Below are 27,999 nucleotides of genomic sequence, written 5' to 3' on the forward strand. Positions count from 1 at the left end.
AGAATCTTAGTGATCTTGAACACACAGCCGCCTGCGAGAGACAACGCCACTGAGCTGCATTATTACTGTATTTGCCGACTGAGACGAATGAGACATTTAACAACACCAGCCGGCAAAATGGTAGAAGTTGTGTACTTGTTCAAATTATGTTAGTTTAATGTTTACACGAATAATGCCACAACACACGAACAAGAATCCTACATAACATAAAACATGATTTCCTTTTTTACAAAAAGAAAATGTGTGAAACACCCTGCTTTTCTTTTGAAAACAGCAAACGTTTGCTCGAACGTATATAATATATATATATATATATATATATATATATATATATATATATATATTATATTATATATATATTAATATTTTAAAGTGAGACCACCTCATATGTTATACAAGTCAGACCGGCCCAATTATATGACGGACCGTGGGTTACGTTGCATTGTACGTCTAGAATAACATGGCGACACCCTTCGTTAAAAAACAAGTACATTTATATATATATATATATATATTATATATATATATATATATATATATATATATATATATATATATATATATATATGTGTGTGTGTGTGTGTGTGTGTGTGTGCGCGCGCGCATATTATTATTATTATTACATTGTTAATCGCAGTTGGTTTTCTACCTGTAACCTCTATGTGCAGCGTCTTTTTCACACTGAATAAAACTTATTTTGTCACAGCTGTACAATATTTAAAAATATATATGCAATTATTTAAAAGTTGTGTGTACAATTTCTGTAAGCTGTGTTGTTGTTTACGTGGCTTTGTGAGTTAACAGTGTAGAGCAGTGGCGTGTGCAATGCCCTTCCTGATGTGTTGCTTCAGTTCAGTAAAAAGGGAGGTGAGATTTCGTGTTTTTAATGTTTTCTTTGTGTGCTACAATTTTATGAATACAGACTGCACACTAAAATAACTATAACATCTGTTTGACGTGAGACCAGGTACACTATATACACTGTACAGTTTCCTGTAAGAATGCACGTTTAATCAGTTATTTTTACCATGTACCGTAGTATTTCTGTCACCAGCACCGTGCTACGTCCATAATTATTTTAACTGCCATAATCGAGTTGCAATATTATTAATGACCAGTAGTGCATTTTTGGTTTTAGTTATCAGTTTATAATGTAACGCTTCTTTCTAACCTTTCTTGGAGAATCGGATCTACCAGTGATTAAACTGTAAACGGTAATGTAACAATGTGTGTTTTTAAAATTCACCCAGGCCTAAATTTGCCATGCAGTACAGTACTACTAGGTTGTATACATTACAAGCTCGTGTTTGTACAGTACTAATAGGCGCGCAGCCATACTTTAAAATATTCTCTACCATCAGTGAACTGGACGTATAGTGTGCTATTTATTGAGTTTATTACACACGGTAATATTTTAAAATGTTTTATTTATTCTGCTTGTCCTAAATGAGTATCGGTATAGGTACCTTCATTACAACCACATGCGTTTCCTTTTGCTATCACTTGTATAATTTCCATTTTGCTACCCATATTTGTTTGGTTATAGGAATAAATCTAGGTACCGTTTTCATTCATTTATTTGTTTGGTTTTATTGCATGGTTGTACTCTGACCTTCACCAGCTTTTTTTATGTTGAGGTTCCTTAAATCCCAGTCCAGCATTTGTCTTTCTGTCCTTCCCTGGCACTCTCAACATAGTCACAGGCATGACATGTCAAGCATATTTTTTTCCCCCGTTTATTTATTTATTTATTTTTTTGGTAACTGGCACATTTCTGTTTCACTATTGCTGTTGTGAAGGTACCTAGTATGTGCTATGTTTCTTCTTTTTTTTTTTTTTTTTTGTAAACTTTGTTATTATAATTTGCCAAAATAGAAAAAAAAAAAAGCTAGTTTTAGTAGATGTGAGGCGAGCACGTACAGTTATTAGCACAACTTTAAAATGATTAAATAATTTGCACGGATACATGTTAATCCTTGGTTATGTTTCTGGTAGTCTTGAGTTTTTGATACTGTTTGCCAACAGTACAGGGTTGGATCACTTCAGTCAAGGGGTTAACCCTTTCAACCCCACATTTTTACACTTTGCTCTATAAAGTGGGCCCATGTTATTTCTTATCTTGTTTAAATTACTTCTTAACGACCCCAAACATGCAAATTTCAATTGAACCAAATATTTTCCTCACAGTGCAAACGTATGTTCGGCTCTTCAGCGTCACAATACTGCCTTTGTAGAGGTACTGTAGTGACTTGTTTCTCTAAATTAAGAAACGTCACACAATCTGAATTAATCAAACGTGTTATTCATGAAACGTTCTAAATAAGAGGTGAAGTTACATGCAGTAAAATATAACTGAAGATATGTGTCAACGCTTTAAAAGATGTTTAATATTTAATACAAAATTGTCTAGGGGAGTGAACAATTATTCATGTGAGTTGGTCTGTTTTTCCAGTAACCCTAGAGAGTTGGCACACACACATATACATATATATATATATATATATATATATATATATATATATATATATATATATATATATATATATATATATATATATATATATGAGAGAGAGAGAGAGAGTAAATATAAGCAATGCTTTGATATTGAATCCATTAATCATAGCATATTTCACAAGCTGTCAGTCCTGTTACCAATTGTGTGATATCTCATGAAGCACTAGTTTGATATTACATTGCTTTTATATGCAAATACAAAAGCCATCTTGCTTGGGGCAAAGCAATACTATTACAGTGTGTATGAGAGCCATTTTCTCTTAACTAGCACTTTATGTTTAACCTGTAATACAGTTGTCTTACCTTGGAAAAATGTAATTAGGAATTCTGACAACCACATTTTACCAATGTATAATTCAAATTGTTCAAATCTGATATTCCAAAACCCAACTGGTGGCTTCAGTAAGTTTTACCCAAAAATGCGATTGAAGCATTTTGTGCCAAACTCAGACTGGTAAGATGGCTGACTGAATCCCAAATCAGTTGTTTATCACACCCCATCCTTTTATCTAATTAGTATTTCTTTAAACTATAACTCATACACAGGTATTTGGGTGCTGCGACCTGACTTGTAGTGATATTGTCTAGCACCCAAAAAACAAAACAAAAAAAAACAGTTAAACCTTTTGGTGCCCTTAATTCTTATGTATTTTGGAAGCACAACCAGATAATGTTTGAATATTTATTTAACTATACATATGTTTATGTATATTAAAATATTTATCTACAGTACCTCGATGTTTGAATCCTTTTATTTGATATTTGTACATATACATTATAATCGGTTACTGAACATTTGTGCATTAACTGATTATTTTACTGCACAATGTGGCCCTGTTAGTATGCAAGTCAAGAAAAGTCTGGGAAGATAATGCAAAATTGAAATAATAAAATATGACATGATCATTTACAAGATAGGGCATTAACAATTACCAGTTATCTTGATTTTTGCCCACACATGTAAAGTGGGGCTGAGCCTTGTACTGGGTGCAGACTGAGAGAGTATAAGATTTTAGAAAGATAGTGATATCGATAAAACAAAACTACAGGTTTAAAATCAGTCTTCTAAGTAGAACAGGAGTGATGCCTGGAGTAACCACGTAGCATAGTGTGTGTATATACTGAGCATCAAAAGAAACTTTAACATATATTTTTGAAAAAAAATAAGGTCTATAAATGATGGTCATTGACAAAATGTTTCATTTGATCATTCATCCTTGACCATGACACATTTGAGTGACTATGACTGAAGCATATGTACTTAATCACCTAATTAGTGAGACAGTTCATTGGACACTGGATATGGAGTGATTTCAGCTATTGAATTGCAAACTTTAATAAAAGCAATAAAGAAAATCACAGAAAAAAAAAAAAAAATAAACAGTATGCCACGTATGTCAAGAGAACAGAGCCTTTGTGCAATCGGTATGTTGGAGGCTAAACTAGGGCAGCATACTGTGGCTCACTGTCTTGGGTGCTCGCAGCCAGCAATTTCAAACCTGGCGAGATGGGAGACTAAGAGTCACACACCTGCCCAAGATCGACATTTGGCAGCATCTTCGTGATGTCTGTTGTTAATCAGCACAATAAGTCACTGCACCTGCTCTAAAACAGAGATGGTAATTTTTGGATCACATCTAGTGAATTTTATCCAAGTATAAGTGATACGTTTCTTTTGATGCTCAAATATAAGTGATACGTTTTTATTGCTGCTCAAATATAAGTGATACGTTTCTTTTGATGCTCAGTGTGTGTGTGACATTTTGTTGTGTCAGTGCCTCGGTTTCATGTATTTAAATGAGGATTGTTTTCCACTTATCTACACACCATACTCCACAATGTTAAGGGGGAAAACAGTTTTTATTGAGAATTATATATTAAGTACAAACTGAAAGATAATTGGATAAGTCTCCACCCCCCTGAGTTAACCTGTTAAACCCCCAGCCTCCCACAGGCAATTTCTGCCTGGAAGGCTGTAGCCTTAAATAAATCACATTATCTTCCAAAGTATAGACAGCACTGGCATGGCTCAGGGCTTGAATTCAAGGTAACCCCCTGGCCATTAGGACTAAAACCTCAGATTTGATATAAATCTTACTTGGTACCACACTGGAAGGAGATATCCAAAAAAAAAAAAACCCATAAAAAAACAAGAAACGCATTTCATTTGTTTTTATTCTATTGTCATTTTTTCACCTTGTAGCACTTGAAAAGTGCCAGATTTTTTTGATTTGAAACTGATTGAATAAAGGGATCAAATTCTACATTAGTTTTTACAAGGCTAGGCCCAAGGGTCCCCACACCTCTCCAAAAATTGATATTGTGTAAATCTTTATGGCAAGTCATACACTAGTTTCTTGAGCAAGTTCTAAAAGGGAGGTTACCTTCTGGCACCTCACATGCTATAGATTGCCACATGAATTAGATTTTGTAATCCTCTTTTTTACTTATTTGTCCAATATTTCATTCAAAAGGTGGCCTTTTTGGAGAGCTTTGGGGTGCCCAAAATGTATCCATGATGAGTATGCATGACAAATACACTCAGTTCATATGCCATAACTGTCAGGCACATTGCTCTGGCATAACTGTGTGTTTGTGCAGGAGAATGTTGCTACTCAGATTTTTTTGTAGCTCTGAATTTTCAGTACCTGACTGTATTTATGTTACTCACTTGCTTGACAGATCATTTTGCAGCATCTTTGTGATGTCAGTTGTTAATCGGCACAATAAAAAGTCGCTGCCCCTGCTCTAAAACAGAGTTTGTCATTTTCCGATCACATCTAGTGAATTTTATCCAAATATAAGTGTGATGAGTCAAAGGGGTTTCGGTCTGTGATTCAGCCTCCCGACAGTAGGTGGCATCAAACCAACTCGGGACTTCCCTTACCAAGATCTCGTGACCATGGCAAAAGTCATCTTTTGAGGGGCGGCACCTTGGTGAGGGGCGGAAGTACGAGTATGTAACTTCCAGCCACTGGAGTCAAGTGAAGGAAAAGGACACGTGTCAGCTGGGGATTGGTGTTCCACTGACTACAGAGGCGGGACATTACATACTAAAGGGAACGTACTACTGTGTTCGGGGTGGGTCCGAAAGAAAAAGTAGGAGGAGTCACGGGTGAAGGGAGAGACTGGTTTTGTGCAGCGGGTTTTTTTGAAATACTAACATTTCTTTTGTCTTTTTTTTGTTTATGGTCACGACGAAGACAAATTAAAGACGTGTCATCAGTTTGTGTTGGATTTCACCCCTGCACTCCTTCCCTCACACCATTTTGTTTTTTTGTTTTTTATTTAATCCTTTTTGTGGTGTATAGAAAATAAAAATAAATTATTTTATTTCTGTACACATAAATTACTGTCTGGACATTCCATTTAATACACTCTCGCCTCACAATAAGTAATTTAATTGTGCAGCAACTAGGGATGCTTCGAATCCAGGATTTGGTTTTGGATTTGGCCCAGATACCTACTTTTTCAGGGTTCGACACGAATCCAGTATTAAACGTAATATACAAGAACACATTTGATGAACTCTGTCACGGGTCTCAACTCCCTATTACTGGTGGTGCATGCACTAAACAAGTCATTCAGTTGCTAAATGCAAACATGCCTCTGTATGCAACAGCACATTCATATCACATTTTTCATGGAGTAAAGTTATGCAGTAAACCTGTAATATATAGTAATGTCAAACTGTTCTAGGCTTTTGTGCTTTGTTGCTTTGTCTGCGATGTGTTCATACTGAGAGAAAAAATAGATAAAAAATCAGTCTGCAGAAATACATATTTTTTGTAACTTTACAACTGTCAGATGTGCAAGATGTTGTTGAACAGTATGCTTTAGTAAATACAATTTTATGTTACTGTAATGTGCCGATACAAGTTGAACCATTTGGGAACTGCTGTGTTTTATTAAAATCATGTTTAAACTATTGCGTAGCCTATTTGATATGTGTTACACACACGGTGCATTTGAATCAACGTGGGTTTTATTTCGCAGGGGGATTCAGGTCACTCATCATGGTATTTTTTTCCCTCATAGCTCTCAGATAAGGTTGTTAACAGGCTCCAGAATCTCAGGACACTTTTAGGCAGGTCAGGTTTTTTTAAACTCACTTCCCTAAACTGCAATGTATTCAACATGTAAAGTGAGTGTGAATTACTTGGCCAGTTTAGTAAATGCATTTAATTGTTTAATTGTGGTGGCGATTCTGTCCAGAGAGCCTTGCTTGAATTGTTCTATACAGTGAGCAATACCTATCAAAATAGTGCAACACCATTATTGTAGATAACTTTGCACTCACCTGCATTCTTTCCTTTAACTCTGTAACAGCCGGTAAGGTTTCTGTTTGTTTAATATTTCTTGCTTCACACAGAAAGCCAATCGGCTGCAGTATGGGTCTGATAGCTCGCAGGTATGTGTGTGCTTTTTGGTAACAACTAAGTAAAACAATTCAGTTAATTTAACGACAGTTCACACAATTCACACTCACTTTATTGAATACATTGCAGTTTAAAGAGGTGAGCTACAAAACCTGACTTTCATTAGTGCCCAGCGATTCTGGAGCCTGTTGGCAACCCTACTCTCAGATCAGGTGACACAGGTTGAAACGTCATTAAAGAAAATAGTGGGTTATGGCAAAGATGCAGCTCTCCTTTCTTGTAAAGGTAAAGTAAATAGTTCTGTATTTTGATGTTTCTATTGTGGGGGAGGGGGCTAGTGGTAAATTGTGTAAGTTTCAAACTGAAATCTTATTCAGGGATATGTCTGCATTCGGTATTAAATACTATGAACTAAAAGGCTCAAAACAATAGATTGTGCACACCCCTTGTTAGTGACTGCCAGTATTTTTCATTCAACAGTTTCATTTAGTTTTTCTTGACAGTTTTTGTGATTCAGTATTCAGCTGAATCTTTTGAGATGGATTCGGTATTCGGCCGAATCTCAAAAACTTGGATTCAGTGCATTCCTAGCAGCAGCATACTTAGTTACTTGACAAGCTGATATCTCTTGACTTCAGGGAAAGAAGCAGGCATGGTAATTTAAGGGCATTAAATGCAAAGAATGTGGATGCTATACTGACTTGAAGTGTATCAAGCATGAAACACTTACAAAAATGACGAGACTACATGAACCCAAACCATTACAATTCCTCCATTTTTAACGTGTAAAAGTAACATTAGTTACTGTAGATGTCAAATATCTTTGCTGTCATTACAACTGCACAAACATTACAGAGCTCAATCACATTAATCGAATAATCCGTTTGTGCAGCACTAGCAGACATTTTGGTGATTGTTTGCTTCATATATACATGCTAATTACAATCATTCACAAAGTGAAAAAAAAACAAAACATTTACCAAAATGGTACCAAAACTAGCTGAACAAATGCTAAAATTGTATTATTCAACTGCCTATCTGACTTCAAAAGCAGACAGACAAGCTGTAATTTTCAGTTAAATTTGGGTATTGCATCTGTGCGGAACCCAAACAATCTTAACTTTTTCTGGCGAGTAGCAGATGTATGGAGGTGGTTAGTTGCTGTCACCCAATTTGTAAATTGAAAGCAATTTGTATGGGGTTTACTGACACAGCTGATTTGGCATTAGAGGTGGTTTGAAATACAAGTAGTGTAGGATTTCATGGGGGTTTCTGTAGCTGCTACTTTACCAGCAGTCATTTTGTTGTCTCTGGTTGTGATTCTATCTGTTTGCTTTTGTTAACTTAAACAGTTTGTGTATTGAGATTTTACAATTTTAACAGTAGTTTGTTTGTTTTTTTCATTTTTTTCAAAATGTCCCTAAAGACATATCTACCTAACGGACACATGGAGGTGGAGGAAAAAAAAAAGTGTATTTCTTAATGAATCAATGCTGGGTTTACTGACAGCTCCGTGTATACAACAGGGCTCTCCAAAACTTCTTCCCCAAGGACTCTCCACTTTAAAAAAATAATTAAAATAAAATAGAAAATATTGACTTAGAAAGCCTGACACAGATTTCAGCAAAACGTGGAACCGGTGCACAGGTCTTCACTTGAAAGGTGCACAACTCGGTATAGTGTTCAGTGCCAGGGGCGGGTAATGCCGGTCCTGGAGGGCTGGTGTCCCTCCTGGCTTTTGTTCCATCTGTGCTCTAAATAATTTAATTAGTTCAGTCCTTTAGTCTGGGTTCATATTTTCTACTTTTGAATTTGTGTGGGGCTGCCAGTATCAGACAGACAGACGCGAGTCCAGGAGGTGCAGACAACTCCAAACCAGAGTCTGAGACCATGCGTGCATAAAGGACACGTGTACCTGAGATCCTTGTACAGTATTATACTTTGCCTCGTACTGTATATGCTGTCATATCTGAAACACTGTAGTATACTTTTGAATACTATTAGCAGAGTGAAGTGAACACCTCTAATGTAAAGGGATATGTGCTATTCTGAGAATGATGGTATACAGCAGGAGGAACCTTTATCCAATATTTTGCCACTTGCTGCAGTTCCCAAGTACATATTTTTAAGTAGCAGGACCACATGTTTGGTGTTCTGTTAGCTGCCAGTCAGTGCTGTAACAAGCTAACTTGTGTGACTAGATAATGTCATGTGGAGTTTGTGCTTTTGACTGAGACAGGTGGTGTAATTGGACTTTATTTATTTTATGTAGATTTAATTTAATGAACAATCATTCATTTTAGTATGGGTTTTTTTTTTTTTTTTTTACACACAGTAGAGGTCAAGAATAAAAAAAAAAAAAACCACACCTTTGCAGAGAATAAGTATGGGTAAGAAAGTTGACTGTTTGTGGTAGTACAATACATGCTTGTAGGGTTTTACAGTGTAAACACTGTATGCTAGATGTTATGGTGACCATGACCATAATATTTGGTACACAGCTGTTCTATGATTTTATTTTTTCTGTTGCTATGAATTTTCACTGCCAAATTATTCATAACACCTTATTTTATATTCAGAGATTCATCTCTTGTTTTGTGAAAATGCTAATTTTTGTATTTAAGCGATGTATTGTTTAATTTAAAAGGCTTCTGTTAATTGCTGCTCTTTTGCAGCTGCTGCTGTAGAAATGGTACTTAACAATATTGAAAAATAAGTCCTTAATTTGCCTTGATTTTCGATCCAGTTTTGCAAGTCCTTTTTTAATTTTGTGAATTCTTACTCTTCAACTTTTTTTATTGGTCAATACGTAAGGGGTCTGTCTATTGTATAGGATGACATGTGCAGTCTGGGCGGTTCTGAATGCTCAAACTGTACAAAATTAGTTAGACAGCTCTTTCTTGTGCACATGACACACTGAAGCCTTTTTTCCATCTCGTATTTTGGGAGAAAACGCCACCCCAACGTGTGGTCCTCCTTGAGCTGGAATAACCCAATAGTGACCTAGGAAATTTAAATTCAGTAGATTCCAGAAGAATGAGGATGTGATATGTGTCTTAATTTTTTGTTTTGCTTCATTGACATGCTGCGTGTTATTTCTAGAGGTGAGTTCTTGCAGTTTATGTGACTTTCTTTCTTTCTTCCTTTTTAGGGAAATGAAGCAAGTTATCCCTTGGAAATGTGCACGCACTGTAAGTATTTGAATGTAGTGTATAATATTGGCTGTGACGCTCCTGGGGTGGGGGATGGGAAACCACCATCGATTACTTCTTCTCATCGTGCAACAGCGAACCCAACTGGCCAGACACCGAGCACATTCAGAGTGGATAAGGGGCACGGCTGGTGTTTGTTCTCTGGGATCACATGCCCTCAGAACGTCTGTGCTGTGTGGGGAGTCGCTGCGGTGAGGAGAAAAAACACAACGGGACAGTCCAAATTGGGAGGAAAAAATAAACAAATAATTGGTCGTCTTTTTTATGATAAAGTTTAATTATACTCAATTATTTACACTATATATTTAGGTAAAAGAGTAAAGACATTGAGATGTTGAATGGAAAAGTTGGATTAGAATTTAAGTTTCTTTTAGCATTACTACTTATCTATATAGATAAAAACTTGGCAAGGAGAACATTTTCCGGCACTTCCATCAAGAGTATCAGAATCTGGGGATGTATGTAGGAGTCTGTCTGTACATCCTGAACCTACATTTTATACATGTACTGTATATATAAACTGATGCCAGCTACAGTAGATGCAATAATATTTATATTGTTAAAGGAAGTGTCACTGCATTGACCTTTTCAACAGTTATGTTAACATAAGGAAATTAATTACTGCTTTCTGTTAATGTGAACCCTCTGCAACAGGCTAATGATTTGCACTAGAAAATACAATCTAGGGTGTTACTACTATGGGGTATTGTGTTTATTTTTAGTTTTATTAATGTGTGACATTGTGCCATCTGTTTATTATTCTAGCCTCCATACTATTTAATTAAATTACAGCTTCCTTGATTTGTTTTAAGATCAGTCAAGGTAAGACTTGACCAAATATACCCCAATCATTATCCTTCAGATTTCGCAGGACCTTTTTCATATTTTATGAAGAGGCGAGAATATTGCAGCTCTGGCGTATCTACAATCATGGATTATGAAAACATTCTCTGCCATTTAAAAAAAAATTAGCGCAACAGTGTTCCTGATTGCATACAATATTAAACAACATTTTTGCATATCCCTTTCTGCAGTATGTTTATAAAGTAAAGGAGCATGTTCATACATATGCCGGGTTACTTTTTATATACTACAGTATATAGCCACATTACAATTTTTTGCCACTGTAGCTCGGCTAAGGGTGTATGTTTGACATTTCTTTTGCTTGTCAGTATGGATATTGCTGATGGTAATGCAGTATTTCATTACTGTATGAGACTGCTTAAAATCCCTTTCCTAGCTGTGCACCTGCAGTTTATGAAAGATGGGAGAGGAGCAGCTGTGGGGACACCCCCAGTGCCTTTTCCAGGTTCAGCAATGTGCTCTTGCTTAACCAGCACAGGATATTTCAAGTTCCTGTCGCCTCCCTCTTGCGGACAGCTGTTCTCCCGATCACAGAGGAAGCCAACCCATGCTCAGGATTCTCATCATGCACGAAAGTCTCCACTGGGACAGGCATTGGCAGGTCTGCAGTGTAGTGTATACTGTAGGCTTGCCTCACTAAAACATTCTGTTTTGCTTTAGTTCCTTGAGTCACCGAGCCCAGTTCATCCCAGTGTTGGTTTACACTTTCCATAGTAAGTTTTTCTTGTTGAAGTTGGATATGAAAATACTTTTAGCCTTCACAGCTAAAGGGAAGTTTTAATGTTTTTTTTTTGTTTGTTTGTTTTTTACAAACATTATCCATAGCATTCAAGTATAACCTTCCGTGCGCTTCCATATGATTTGTAGGTCTCGCCTGTGCACTTTTAAAAGAAAGGTATGTTTCTTTAGAGCAAATTGAAGCTACAGAAATGCAGACAGATGTTTACAGTACTTTAACTTCCTTAGTTAGCCACATCACATCCCTTTACTGATTTGATTGCCATAAATAGGCCTTTGGCCAGTCAGCATTTTTTTTTAATATGCGATTTGCCTAACTTTCTAACTGCAGACTTTTATAATTACAATTTCAGTGCAAGCAGAGATAGCTAACAGACTATAGTACAGTATTATTTTAAAGTCTTAAACATATCTCTTCATATTACAAGAAAAAAATGTAACAAGAAATGTTTTTTTTTAAAGACATAGAAAGACTACTCATTGAATTTCTTTTAGTGTTTCTTAGTTCATCACTATTATATGTTTATAATTGAAGATGATTTGTGAATCCTTAGCAGACCATTATACAGCAGCTGTTTTGGTAATCAAACAGTTTTAATTTGTGCACTGTAGGAAATTAATTGTATGTAGCACTACAAACATTCTCTACAGCTTGAATAAAGCAGAAACATTTAGGCTGACCTGTTAAAGCACCTGGACAGTACCCCAAAACACTGGGCTTTTGGGTTTAGAAATTAAACATATTTTCAAATTATCATAAAATAATTGTAGTTAGTACTTTCCTTGTGTATTTTATATAGTAAGTAAATGAATAAACCAAAGTGTCGTATTTCATTATACAGTCTTCATTTAGGTACTATGAGTGAGATACATAATGTAGCTGGGTGATCCTGCACATTTGTGTAGTTGACAAACTGTAGTGTCTAAATCTGTCTCTGTCCATGAATACCTAAAATTACTGGTCAGCTGTGCTTCCTTGTTGCTAGGGTTTTCCCAGAGGGGAGGGGGGGGGTTTCTCTGGTTCTCTAGGTCATGTGGTAAACTCTAATACTTGATCTTTTTTTAAATATAATTTTCACTAAACAGTTGTATTTACAGAATTTACAGACTAGCACATTTGTTCATGTAATAACAACAATAAACAGGTCTACTTTCTTTGTGTTCAAATATACACACCTGCCACATCCTTAGCAACGGAGGCAGGAGCTAAACGGAAAACTCCCCATCATGATTGGTTCATGCCTGAAGTTTGATTTTTATATTTGTAGTGCGTGCATTGGTTCTTCAGGGTGTACATATTTGCAAAAATGACAGGTAAACCAATCAAGGCAAGGAATTTGCTATGCTAGTTTGGCGCCAGCAGTATACTGACTTTTGTAGTGTTTAAGTTGACTGTTGAGTGTTGTTTCATATTTCATTTGTATGAATAATAGCTGGAATAAAAAAGCGAAAAATTTATAGTGAGAATCGGAAATTCAACGAAACTTGGACCGAAAAATATTGCTTTCTGGAAGACACAAGATTAAATATTGAAATATCGGTTTAATCTGTGAGGGAACTGTTGCAGTACCAAAGGAATTTAACTTAGAGGCATTACAACACAAAGCATTCAATTTTTAATAAGTACACAGAAGAACTGCGACATCAAAAAATTGCAGATCTTAGTCAACAGTTGTCTGTCCAGCAAGATGTCTTCCGAAAGGCACAGAAAGAAACAAAGTGCCATGGAGGTATGCTATGCTATGCTATCAGTAATTGCTAAAACATCTCAACCATTTAGTGATGGGGATTTTGTGAGACTTTGTTAATAGCATGCAGAAAACTCTAACCTGCTCAAGCTCTTTAAACATGTCAGTTTGAATTGTATGACTACAGCGGAATGTGTCAGAACTGGGAGAAGATGTTTTGTGTCAATTGAAAAATGTGGCAAAAAAATTATATACTTCTCTGTGGCAGTGGACTTTAAGACACAGCTCAGATGGCAGTATTTGTGCGTGGTGTGACAAATAAGTTTGAGGTTTATGAAGAATTTTTAGGATTGGCATCACTTTGTGGGGTAACCACAGGTATTGATCTGTTTAACAGTCTCCTGAGAGTTTGGGGTTTCGAATGGGCAAAACTGGCAGGCACTGCAACAGGTGGTGCACCATCGATGACCTGCGAGAGAAATGGAATGATCGCACATGTCAAACACTGTCTGGGTGATCGACTGTATTATTCACCAGCAATGTCCGTCTTCAAGGAAAGGAACAACTTGTTTCTGGCCTAACCAACCAAATCACAACATTTGAAACTAAACTGAAGCCATTCCATAAGCTAATTCAACAAAGTGACCTCTCTCACTTTCCCACCTGTCAGCAGATGTTTTCTGATCATAACTGTGACTTGGTGCCCTATTTTGAAGTCATGGAGAAGCTTCAGCGTTCATTTCAGTAGCGATTCTCAGACACACTGAAGATGTTTGCTGACCCATTTTCAGCTGATCCACAACCTGTGAAATCAAGTATTCAACTTGAACTTATTGACCTGCAATGCTTTGCAGCAAATTCCATTAAGGAAATCTCCTCAATTTCTACAATTGCCTGGATTGTAAGAAATTTATGAAAATGTGACAGAGGGCGATGAAGTTCGCTAGTCTGTTTGGAAATACTTTCCTTTTGTGAGCATGCCTTTTCAATTCTTAGTCTCAATAAATATGTGGCTGGCAACATCAAAAATAAAGCCTAAATTGGTATCCCACAAGCAGTCCAACATGTCCCATTAACAGAACATCCAACTGGTAAGTAACACCCTGTTTTGTTTAGTCAAGCTATTTATACATGCAGTCAAATACTCACAGGTTCTCCTGAAATTAAACAATCATTCCACAGTGTTGTGTTACATAAAATGACCATGAATCATTGTATTTTGTTTTTGTAGAACGCTTCAAATATATTAACCCATTAACACACATTTATATTCTGGTCTCCTGTATTATACAACAAAACTATCTTTGACTGATTCTGAATACAGTCATTCTAAAAAAAAATAAAATAAATAAACATTACTATATTTCTGGCCCTCCAGAAGCGAGTTATATTTTCAATCTGGCCCGGTCAGCAAAAAAGTTGTGCACCACTGGATTAAAGAAATAAATCTTGGTAGAATGTTTAAGTGTAATCTTGCTAATGCTTGTTAGCAGAAGCACCATTCTGCCTACCTCGGCTCTTTTCTGCTTCCGTAAATAATGAAGTTAACCCTGGGGGGAAGAGAAGGGGCGAGCAACAAAAGGCTGTTTTTAAAACTAAAAGCATTATGAATAATAAATGCTGTAAAATGTTATACTGTCGCCATTGCTGCCAAATATTTTTTAATGTATGTTTTCGAAACTGAAAACTATCAAATGTGTATTTTACATTAACGTAACAAACAAACAAAGGAAACAAATAAAACCTGATTTTTGTTAAAATAAAATGGCCATTGATTTGAAGTAAATCTTTTACATTCTAACCCATAATGTGTTGGCCTTGTACAGCAATGTCCAGTAAATCCTAATTTAACTGGTTACAAAAGGGACTGGTCACTTAAGAACATAAGAAAGTTTACAAACGAGAGGAGGCCATTCGGCCCATCTTGCTCGTTTGGTTGTTATTAGCTTATTGATCCCAAAATCTCATCAAGCAGCTTCTTGAAGGATCCCAGGGTGTCAGCTTCAACAACATTACTGGGGAGTTGATTCCAGACCCTCACAATTCTCTGTATAAAAAAAGTGCCTCCTATTTTCTGTTCTGAATGCCCCTTTGTCTAAACTCCATTTGTGACCCCTGGTCCTTGTTTCTTTTTTCAGGCTGAAAAAGTCCCTTGGGTCGACACTGTCAATACCTTTTAGAATTTTGAATGCTTGAATTAGGTCACCACGTAGTCTTCTTTGTTCAAGACTGAACAGATTCAATTCTTTTAGCCTGTCTGCATATGACATGCCTTTTAAGCCCGGAATAATTCTGGTCGCTCTTCTTTGCACTCTTTCTAGAGCAGCAATATCTTTTTTATAGCGAGGTGACCAGAACTGCACACAATATTCAAGATGAGGTCTTACTAGTGCATTGTACAGTTTTAACATTGCTTCCCTCGATTTAAATTCAACACTTTTCACAATGTATCCGAGCATCTTGTTAGCTTTTTTTATAGCTTCCCCACATTGTCTAGATGAAGACATTTCTGAGTCAACAAAAACTCCTAGATCTTTTTCATAGATTCCTTCTCCAATTTCAATATCTCCCATATGATATTTATAATGTACATTTTTATTTCCTGCGTGCAGTACCTTACACTTTTCTCTATTAAATGTCATTTGCCATGTGTCTGCCCAGTTCTGAATCTTGTCTAGATCATTTTGAATGACCTTTGCTGCTGCAACAGTGTTTGCCACTTCTCCTACTTTTGTGTCGTCTGCAAATTTAACAAGTTTGCCTACTATACCAGAATCTAAATCATTAATGTAGATTAGGAATAGCAGAGGACCTAATACTGATCCCTGTGGTACACCGCTGGTTACCACACTCCATTCTGAGGTTTTACCTCTAATCAGTACTTTCTGTTTTCTACATGTTAACCACTCCCTAATCCATGTACATGTGTTTCCTTGAATCCCAACTGCGTTCAGTTTGAGAATTAATCTTTTGTGCGGGACTTTGTCAAAAGCTTTCTGGAAATCTAAATAAACCATGTCATATGCTTTGCAATTATCCATTATCGATGTTGCATCCTCAAAAAAAGCAAGCAGGTTAGTTACACGATCTCCCTTTCCTAAAACCATGTTGACTGTCTCCCAGGACCCTGTTACCATATAGGTACTTTTCCATTTTGGATCTTATTATAGTTTCCATAAGTTTGCATATAATAGAAGTCAGGCTTACTGGTCTGTAGTTACCTGGTTCAGTTTTGTTTCCCTTTTTGTGGATCGGTATTACGTTTGCAATTTTCCAGTCTGTCGGTACCACCCCTGTGTCAAGAGACTGCTGCATGATCTTGGTTAGCGGTTTGTAAATTACTTCTTTCATTTCTTTGAGTACTACTGGGAGGATCTCATCCGGCCCAGGGGATTTGTTTATTTTAAATAATAAATCCTAGTCCCTTTAACACTTCTGCCTCAGTTATGCTAAAGTTATTTAAAACTGGATAGGAACTGGATGACATGTGGGGCATGTTGTCAGCATCTTCCTTTGTAAAAACTTGTGAAAAGTAATCATTTAATATATTTGCTATTTTTTTTTCTTCATCTACGATTTTGCCATTTGTATCTCTTAAACATTTAATCTCCTCTTTGAATGTTCTCTTGCTGTTGTAATATTGGAAAAACATTTTGGAATTGGTTTTAGCTCCCTTAGCAATGTTCATTTCTATTTCTCTCTTGGCCTTTCTAACTTCCTTTTTGACTTGCGTTTGCAGTTCTGTGTACTCTTTCTGCGTACTTTGTTTTTGGTCCCTTTTTAACGCTCTATAAAGTGCCTTTTTTAGCTGAATATTTTTTTTAATTGATCTATTAAACCATTTTGACAATTTAGTTTTACATTTAGATTTGTCTACTTTAGGGATGTAATTGTTTTGTGCCTCTAGTACTACATTTTTGAAGAACAACCATCCTTCTTCTATGGGTGTTTTCTCTATTTTACTCCAGTCTACTTCTGTTAGTCTCTGTTTCATACCTTCATAGTTTGCTTTTCTAAAATTGTAAACCTTAGCTTTAGTCATTACTTCTGGGGATTTAAAAAAGAGCAGTGTGGCTCTTGTGGATCAGTGTGAGCACTTGTGGCTGCTAGAGACAGGTGTAACTGGCATTCAGTATATAGGAGCTGGTAGAGCCATTGAACGTACTATATTTTTGTTTTGCTTAAAAAAAAAGTTGGAAGATGCATTTCAATTTTACAAGTCGATGGTTTGTGCAGCAAGTAGTAAGCCTACAGTAAGGGCTTTTCATGGTTTAGTAGGCCTGGGCCTGCCTAGATAAATGGTAATTGACATGGTTAAGCTTTTTGAATATGCATTCGTTGCCTTGGTAAATCCTGGCAGTCAACTTGTATGTTTTGCTTGTGATAATAATATCTTCAGAATTACTGTAGTATGTAATTACTCTTGATATATAATGGCTTGCAGATTACATTTGGAGGAGGATCAGATAATGACTAGTTTTATATAAAAATCTGCAAATTTAATTCCTAGAAAAAGTGGGTCTATGTGGTATGCATAATTCCTTCTTTTTTATTTTAGGGCAGTCGTTGTCATGCAATATGTTGTTTTAAATACACTGCCATTTGCAATTTCAACTGCTAATATATCATAAACCATTTGAAGTGCAGACTTTACATTCTCAATTTTATGGAAAATATCCAGTTCTAAAAATGTGACCTAATATAGCTGCCATAATATGGTCATGTGACTTTTCCTGTTGCTTTCAGATATTGACTTTGTATAGACCTCTCTTGTTATTTGTAAGTGTGTTTACTCTTTAAACTCCCACCTAAGCCTGTATGCGTGAGTAAAGTGGTCAGTCTACAATGCTTGGTACCAATAGGCAAAGGTTGTAAAGTGTTGTTCATCTTTAGTATGAAAAGTTATTTTATTGAGGTAAATGTATAAATATTTGGTACGTTTACACAGAAAAAAACTGCAGCCTGCAACATTTGCTCATCGATGCTTTGCTTTCATGGCAGCACTGCAAGTTTTTATTATATCATATTAGGCACAAGTAAGTGACTATAATATAAAAGTACCTCTATGTTTACATTCAGATGGGCGGATGTAGGATTTGGATTTGGTTCACGGAATCCTAAGTATTCGGCCAAATCCGAACCCTGCTCAAAAATGAGGTATTCCGGCAGACTCCAGAAACCGAATCCTGGATTCGGTGCATCCCTAGTAAGTAGGTTATGATTCTTATTTATCAATCAGGTCTCCTATATGCAGTTCACTCTGAGTCACTTCTAAAACCTGGCCTGCTCACCCCCCAACGCTGGGAGTGAAAAATGACGGACGTGTCTTAATGCGGATAATACCGACTTTGTGAACTTGAGTCTAGACTCTCCACTTCTTAGTGGCCCTTTGTGGTCTCCAATTTATAAGAAAACATGGACTACAGATTGTTTCCTTAATATTTCTTGAGGCGGTTGAGAGTGGAAGCACTAGGCACGACACACAATTTCAAGTCACAGCAATTGGGTTTATTAACATACAAGTAAAAGATTATATTGAGAAATTCACTACTACTAGAGTATATGAACAAGCCCTAATACAGAGTAACATATAATAGTTTAATATTTCCCATTAGCTGCTTGCTCCAGACAGTTGGTGATGTCAGCTCTACTCGTCCTGTTTAACAGTATAACACTACATATAACCTAAACCCCCACCATCTACTTGCAACCTCCCATACATTCCTTGATAGGCAGCATCCCCTCTCCTTAGCAAAACCCCATAGCAACCCTATTTAGATAAGAAAAAGGCTCCTCTGCCTAGCAACCCACATTTCTAGCTAATTGCCCATGTATTTGTTAAGGTAGACGCATTGGTATGTGGGTATCGGTGTCAATAGTCCTACAGTGAAAATTTGTTTTTGGATGTGATACTATATACATTGGACCTGAAACACAGTTCAGGGATTGGTAGAAGGGTGAATTTCTGTAGTTTTGTAATTTTTTTAATCTTTATCTTTGTCATCTATTTTATTGACGTATGTAGGACACATTTCAAGTAAACGCTGCGGGTGATACTCTATGAAACTAATACATATCATAGCATGTATGAATTAAACTGTTTTTGTAATTCTCAGTTTTCATATCATGTCAGACAAGTGTACTATTCATCCTAGTACTAGTAGCCTCTTATTAGCAGTTACCAAAATGTTCAGGATCCTGTGCATGAGTGAAACTGCCCAGAAGAGACAAATAATAAAAAAAAAATAATATTCTGACCACCGGCTCTGATCACTCTGGCCTGTCCGTTGTTTCAGCCGAGAATGTTTGTGTCCTGTTCCCAAGGAGACGGCTGGCTACACTGACTGGGGGCATTGCTTACAACATGCCTCTGCGTGAGCCAGCTTGGACTGATGCGTTCACAGCAGAGCAAAAAACAGACCAAAACTGTTGCAAACCGTCCTCTGGAGCAGGCCACTTTTGAGATGGTTGGAATCAGGACTGCTGTGGTTACACTACAAAAAAATAAAAGCAGTCTCAAAGCCGGCTACTGTAAACTTGCTGTCTGATTGTCTAGGAGTTACTGCATATATCCCTGTATACCAATCTCTACTCGGATGAGGATTAGGAGTGTGTACCACACTGTGATGGCATATACTTCATCCCATACAAAAGACTTTGAGGGTTAAACCTGAAACAGGACATTTTCAAACATCGTGGACAATTGCATTGTTTAACTATGGGGAGGAAAACCAAAACCTGTATTTTGAACTGTTAAATGCATATGTAAAATATGTTATTGTTTGAGAAAATAACGGTAAAATTGACTTGCTTGCTGAAGGAGGAGAGCAAGACAGCGGGGTGGTAATATATGGGGGGGGATAATTGGTTAAGCAGGAACGGTGACCATGGGGATCTCTTTAAAAAGGTGTACGTTTTTAAAGAGATGTGTGATGGCAAATAAAGTAAACTAAAAAGGCAGACCTACGAATTACTTGCCGCCTTAGCTATCATCTATTCTAGATGTGGGTTGTAACATAACGATAGGGAGGAGACCTATTTTAAAGTTATTTTAGAGAAGTAAATAACCTATATTCTCAACGCAGCATAATGGCGGTTTGTGTTTGTGAGAGCAATGCCAGGGTGTTGCCGTGTTTTGTGGGGCATTAGCTAAAGGTACTGAGATGCATTGAGGGGCATTGCTATGACCTGTATATTACCATAAGCTTTGATAGACAATTGCAGGATTTCAGGGATTGTATAATGTTGAAATTAATATTAAAGGTTATTGGCTTTTAAATGTTATTTTGAATTATAATATATTTGTAATTGTTACATTTTAAATGTATATCTCTGCTCCAGGGAGGAGTCAGTCTGACAGTATATACAGAGCAGGGGTTGTCTCAGTAGAGAGAGGTCAGTGGAGCTGTCAGGGTAGCGTTGCCTTACCTGAGGGAGAGGGCTAGCTTGTAGGCTTTGTTTAGTACCTGGACTGATTTGATTGTTGTGCCTTTTTTTTTCTCTCTTGCACCCAGGACTTTTTTCTTTAGTTTTTGGCACAGTAAAGAAAGTTTTATTGTTTTTTTGGTTGGTTGTTTTATTTGTCGTTCCCACGCCCCCCGGGAGTTGACGTTTGTGTTCTCTCAGCTAGTGGCAGAACTTTTATCATGCATTTAACGTGTATTTAAATATTTACTTTGTTTACTAATTAAATGAGAAATACCGGGGGAAATAAACCAGAACACAATAGCATGTGCAATTGTCACAGTATAAAAGTTTTTGTTAGCAGTTAATAATGATGGCTATCCTTTTTCTTCATAATTACTTCGTTACTGCTTTTCTATACAGTGAGTGTAGTGTCTGTGTGATTTTCTTTGTGGGATTAGATGTAAATGAGAAGAGACATATGTTTAATTTAATTTTCTGTTTTATTTCTGGAGAAAACTGCATTTTAGAGACACTCGGTACATTTACATGATAAAGCATTTTCCGAAAACTGATTTTCTTAACGTCACTTTTCTGTGTTTACATAATGTAAATACAGTATAATCGTAAATCTTGAAAAACTACTCACTTCTAAATCTTTTGTAGTCATTTTTGTATTACTTTAGTATAAATACATGTTAATTTGGATTCATATGTTGTTTTTTTCTGACTTGATGTGAACGAAAAAGACACACTTGGCCGTTTTCCCATTGGAAATAGTGATGTTTTGAAATATCACTGTCCTGGTCACAAAAGCAAAGTTTGTGGGGAATAATAGCCATTTTCTATACTTTTGAGGCATAACCAATTAGGAAATAACACTTACTACCCAGGAAAAAAAAAAAAATTGTTACACAGTGTTATTATTGCATGTGCACAGTATGCTATTTCAATAAGTTTTCCGAAATGTGAAAAGAAAGGTTTTCTTTTCTTCTTTCAAATGTAAAATTATACGTAGATTTATGAACTACTTCCTACGCACCACATATATATATATATATATATATATATATATATATATATATATATATATATATATATAATTGTATGATGCATAAGCCCTTTTATTTTTTTGTTAAAATAGGCTAAGCAACCACAGGAATCCCGGAGGAAAAAAAAAACCCATTTACTGTATACAATTGCAATTAACAAATTAGCCTTATTACAAATACTAAAAACTGCAAATGTAGTAGTAATAATTTGTTATGAGTACATTATCTAAATTGTTTGTAATTTATTGAAAACATTTAGTTCCTATTTTAAACGAAATGACCAGGACCGCAAATTATTAAAACAATCTTTATTTAAAACTTAGAACATAACATGTAAAGCGCAATTGTGTAACAGATCAGCTGTAATCATAAGTGCAGAGAGGGGGTTACACAAATCTTTGGCCAGACCTGCCTCTATTTCTCAGAATATGTTTATTTAGTGTAATAACAGATTATTTAATGTTTCCGCTTACAGTGCTCCACAACGCTACGACAGCTCTGCTTTCTTGCTCTCCCCAGTTCACGTCGTGGTTGTTAGAAACAAACAAAAATAAAAACATTTTGTAAAAAAAAAAAAAAAAAAAAAAAGAGAAAAATGCTGTTTTAAAGCTAATCATTGGTACAATCAAAATGTTTATTTAAATAACAATAAAAACAAACAACAAAAAAATGATGTTAAAGCGTATTTGAAACTAAACCAATAACTAAGTGGCTAACAATAAAATAAATGGGGGTATGCCCAATGTATGGATATTTGGGGTATTTACACTTTTGACGACAACTTAGTAATTAAACGTAGATATTTACAAATACTCCCCACTATAAACAGTTAATAAATTCAAATGTTGAGGATGCTTGTGTTTCAAGTCGTTCTTTTTTTTGTGATACTGCAACAGCACTGCAGCTTCTTCCTGTTTAGATTCCATTGGGGAGGAGCCGAGCGGCACTCGCGTTGTGTGTGAGCTGTCCTAAAGTCCTATGCTTTACACTGCCTTTCCGACGGACCTAACCTGGCGCTGAGCCAGGTCTTTAGTTGGCCGTTTTTAGGACAGCTGAGAGTCGGTCGTGTGGGTTTACACTGCAGAAAAAAGACATGAGACGGCCCATTGCCGTCCTTAAAACTGCCAGTGTAAACGCACCATCAATTTCCACTATGATTTTATAACTGACTGGTTAAGCAATAGATGATTGTATGATTTAAATAGTAAATCTTTTATTTTAGACGGTAGTTACTGTAGGGCTAAACTGTTAGCAAGATGTCTTATGCACACCTACAATACAGTGTCATTGAGGTTTCCTTTTTAGTGTTTGCAAAGTCTTATGTTTGTATTTCCCAGAATGAGGATTACCCTATTCATTAAAACTGTGATGGGTTTTGAAACTGGAAAATCCACTGTAAATGTAAGGTATTAAACCTGAAATGTGAAGCTGGATTTGGTTGAAAATATTCAACTGTAGTATAGCACACAGAACAGTGACCTGTATTACTACAAATGAATATATTTTTCTAACATTACTGGCTATTTCTTGCGAGATAGTGTAGGCACTGTGTTCTATAACACCATCATGTAGGTTTTTTTCAGGTATATATATTTTTATTTATTTTTATTTCTGTTGGTCAAATACATTTAAAAAAATCTGTGTTGAGACTCCCCAGCAACAAATGTTGTTTGCCCGTTGTAGCTGCTAGTCATTTGTTCCTTTTTGGATTAGTCATCTATCAAATGCATTGTACACCTTTATTGGCAAAGTAGAAAGATCTCTTGAGCTAAATATTCACCATTCCGCCACCCTGTGCTTGTTCAGATCTCTAAATTGGTCTGTGTAACGATTAATAGACATCAGCACTTCAGGTAGCGCAAGGACTGATTTAGTGTTGCAGGGGGGGGTCATGTGACTATTTGAATGCGCTTAGTGTTACTAATCCAGTATGTTATTTAAACGCTTGCTGTTAGTATTGTGCTAGAGAACACAGCAGATTGAGAGCATGGCTGGCAGAAGCAAGAAACTGGGTAAGCTTCCATCTGTGTGGAAAATGCTTTGCAAACAAAGTCAGCAACTGCCCATCTGCAGGTGTACCGTATATTTAGAACCAATGCTCAAACAAATACGAATTGCAGTCTGTGAGCCCGGTGTATTGACATGCTATTGAACCTTTACATTTCAACGTTTTTCTTTTTTCCCCTTTTATTACAGTTGATGCTGATGAGATTAAAAGGCTAGGAAAGAGATTTAAGAAACTCGACCTAGATAACTCCGGGTCTTTGAGCGTAGAAGAGTTTATGTCCTTGCCTGAATTACAACAGAACCCTCTAGTGCAACGAGTTATTGATATATTCGACACTGATGGGAATGGTGAAGTTGACTTCAAAGGTAAGTATGGAAAAAAATATATTTTGATTAACTTATAATTATGAAAATGTATGAACTAGAATACTGTATATTCTGTGCGTGTAGACATTGGTATTAATGTGTTGTGTGCTTACTGCACAGCATTAATATGTACTTATGTTCGTAAGTAGAATGACTTTTGTGGATAAAAGAAACATTATTGTATCTGGTAAACTTGCCACAGAAATTCACAGTCATTAATTAACAAGTTTTTAAACAGTGTTCAGGTTTACTATTTTAAGTTCCCATCTTTGTGGGTTTCTTCAGGTGAGTTATGAACAATTTATGTTTACTAGAATTGTTTCAAATAAATTGATAGTCTATAAAACAGGATAGCTTTTTGTATTGGCAAGTCAATGTTGGGATGAGATTAGATTTTTCAATAGAATGGTAGTGAAGTTCTAAAAACTTGTATTTCCCATAAGTGCACGATTGGTGTTGTGCTCTTCTGTTAGTTTTGTGTATGAGGAACTGAATTACAGAGCTAGTCCTGGGGTCTGCTCAGGGCCGGCTTTAAAAAAAAAAAACAATGGAGATTTTCTTTGCATGCATGTGAGAAGTAATTTTGTTGTTTATTTTTCTACAAACAATTTAATACTGATCATGCAAAACAAACATTTGTTTTAATTGTGTTTTTATCCAGATTAGATTCTCAATTGTTTGTAGAAGGTTTTTATTTTTATTTTTATTTATTCCATCTGGAGACTTTTTTTATTTGGCCCCAGTTTAATATAGTTAAAGGAAAAACTATTGCAACATCAAGTTAACCTGAGATTCCCGGAAGGACATGCAAGTGGACTTCAGGGATCCTTCTTTCACTTCACACTGAAAGTTATTTCTTTCTAAACATAGTTCTGAAGCTGTGAAGGGTAATTACAAACAGAAATTTGATATATATATATATATATATATATATATATATATATATATATATATATATATATATATATATAAAAGGGGGCTTTGACTTGACTTGCCTCTTTTTTAGAATGTCTGACCTTTTATCTTCATTTAAGTGAGGATGCTACTGAGGGAAACAAACAATAACTGCAGACTTTGCATGTAAAGGACCAAACGCTGAGCTGCAGAATCCTAGTACTATCAAAATGGATGGGTTTTGTAGGCAAAACGTTGTCTTTAACGTTTAATATGGCCACCCTTCAGGATTTTTTCACAGCAGCAGTGCAGATTGAGGCTTTCTGTCCATCCTCAATACTCTGAATGCCACACTATATTTCTTTATTTTTTAAACAAAATGTAACATTTATTTTTTTCCAGAATTTATTGAAGGTGTCTCACAGTTTAGCGTCAAGGGTGACAAGGAGCAGAAGCTGCGGTGTAAGTACATTATCTGTTTTTACTTTATTAATCAGTGATATATTTGTGCCTAAATACTTGATTTTGAAAGTGAAGCGATTTAAAATAAATAAATAGTCCTTCAGTACCCAGTATGGAAATATATGCTTAACTTTGAATGTTTTGTTTACTAATTGGTTTAATGTGTACAAAACACACACACCTTTTTGGATTTCACATTGTGGTTGTGTTCATTTGTACAATCCGGGTGTTCTTTACTGACCTTCGACTGCCTTAAACACAGTCAGGGATTCTAACAATGTCAAAGACATCTAAAACCATCACTCAGTGCAACTTTGGGATTACACTTTTGTCACAAACAATTGATGATTGATGTTTTCCATTTGTTCATTTGTAAATATGGCAGGCACTAAGTTTTGAACGTGAAGTGCATTGAAAGATATTATATATATATATATATATATATATATATATATATGATATATAGGTATATATATATATATATATATATATATATATATTATATAGCTCTAATATTGTTTGTTGGTTTAATAGCTCTCTTTTAGTGTGCTAAGTTTACTATTGAGCATTCGGACAATTGGAAATGCTTTATTGTTCTGATTAGATTGGTTTTGTTTTTGTTTTTTTGTTTTTTTTATCTCCATGCAGTTGCTTTCCGTATCTACGACATGGACAAAGACGGATACATCTCCAATGGGGAACTCTTCCAAGTGCTAAAGATGATGGTGGGAAACAATCTCAAGGACACTCAGCTTCAGCAGATAGTTGATAAAACCATTATTAATGCAGACAAAGATGGAGATGGAAGAATATCCTTTGAAGAATTTTGTGCAGTAAGTGCTTGTATAAAATTAGTTAATATTTACATAACACCTGGTTTAGTTGTAATACATTAATCCTACAGTTGCAAGTGTGAGGATAATCTGTGGTTTGGCTTGTTTACTTTTTACAGTGTTTGAAGTAACACCAGAAATTCTCAATTTTACCACAGTATAAAATTAAGCCTGTTGCAAAACCTAGAACGAGTGAATAGAAATCTGCTTATAAGGTATTAAATATGGCAGTTTATTTAAATCTTCTTTTAACTAATGCTATTTTGGAGTTTAATCTTGAAAACCCCAGAGATGTACCCTACTTAGCTCAATCCAGACGGTTGTCATGCTGATGCTCTGGGGAGACATTCCCTGGAGGCAGCATTACACTTCAGCCATCAACCCCGGGCAGAAGGATCTCTGTATCATCAAATGGAAGGAAATGCAAATGGATGGAGATGCAGATGGATCACATTAGTTTACTGTAAAGCTATATCTTAATTGGTGCTTATCTTGGCGAGAGCCGAGTTCAAATCAGCATGAAGTTTTAACATCTACTCTCATGTAATGGAAATCATGGAAAGGCTGTTGCCTAATTTATTGATGGACCGCTATAGGCCAAATAATATTGAGGGGTTACAAAACAAAGATATACCCTCCTTAATATTATTTAATTTGGCAGGGTTTACAATACCCACTTTCTTAACCTTGCGTACTGTTCATATTTATTTTCTGGTAGTGTTATAAAAAACGTTACCTTTTTAAAATGATGACTTATTTAATAGAGGTCGTTGTTTTCATGTCTGACATGCAGTGCTTTTTCCCCAGTACACTCTATGAATACAGTGTAGTACCATCGCCATGCATGAAAGTTAACACAATGTGTGTTGTGCTTGCAGGTGGTCGGCGGCTTAGACATACACAAAAAGATGGTGGTGGATGTGTGACCTATTTGAGCTCCACACAACACTTTTTGCTTTTTTCTTCATCTCTGAAGATCTGCTCAAGATGTCCAGCAATGCTCTCTGTGTATTTAAATGGAAGTATTTTCTCTGTGAAGCCACTTTTTCCAACACGAGCCTCATGAAGCCAACTAAGTGTTGTTGAACTTTTGATTCTATCAATAACTTGGTGTAGCACTTTAAAGTCTGAAGGACAGCTGACTGTGGAAAGAGCATCTCAGTGTGGTGGAGAAAGGAAAGGGGGCTGGCTTGTATTTTTATTTTTATTTTTAATTTATTTTGTTCTTTGTCATTTTTTAACAAGTATATCTATAGCTTTCTAAATGGGGGTGACGGGTAGTTAGATTTGGTTGTAACTTAATTTAAGCAACAAAAAAGTAGAGTATGACGTGTCAAGCAGAATATAAATAAACCAGTTGAATATATACATATGCATGTTTGTTTAATTTAGGAACTGGTAGAAGTACATGAATCGTACTGCATGGTAGTCAAATGTTATTTCCCATAGTAGTTTTCTGTTTATATATGAACTGGTTTGATTTAAACACTTTAGCTTCTAGTCTAGTAAACAAAAATAAAAATATCTTTGAATTTTTGTAACAAGGGGATTATTTTTTATTTAAACATGCTTATGTGGTCAGGGCC

General features: G+C 35.9%; 1 protein-coding gene across 1 annotated transcript; it reads left to right on the plus strand.

Annotated features, from left to right (window-relative positions):
- Nucleotides 1-13: 13 nt before the first annotated feature.
- On the plus strand, nt 14-27,967 carry LOC121317240 (calcineurin subunit B type 1-like). Its single transcript, XM_041252948.1, has 6 exons — nt 14-120; nt 10,045-10,084; nt 24,048-24,224; nt 25,521-25,580; nt 26,229-26,413; nt 27,292-27,967. The coding sequence occupies exons 1-6, from the start codon at nt 88-90 to the stop codon at nt 27,337-27,339; spliced, it is 543 nt and encodes a 180-aa protein (XP_041108882.1). The 5' UTR covers nt 14-87; the 3' UTR covers nt 27,340-27,967.
- The last annotated feature ends 32 nt before the right edge of the window (nt 27,968-27,999 follow it).

Source organism: Polyodon spathula, chromosome 6, assembly GCF_017654505.1.
Source record: "Polyodon spathula isolate WHYD16114869_AA chromosome 6, ASM1765450v1, whole genome shotgun sequence".
Lineage (NCBI taxonomy): Eukaryota > Metazoa > Chordata > Actinopteri > Acipenseriformes > Polyodontidae > Polyodon > Polyodon spathula.

Bases quoted from the DNA above. Each gene is read 5' to 3' on its own strand.
- LOC121317240 (XM_041252948.1), top strand. From the start codon at position 88: ATGAGACATTTAACAACACCAGCCGGCAAAATG. The intron at 10,085-24,047 runs GTAAGTATTTGA...CTTTTATTACAG, and splicing joins CTTGGAAATGTGCACGCACT to TTGATGCTGATGAGATTAAA. The intron at 26,414-27,291 runs GTAAGTGCTTGT...TTGTGCTTGCAG, and splicing joins CCTTTGAAGAATTTTGTGCA to GTGGTCGGCGGCTTAGACAT.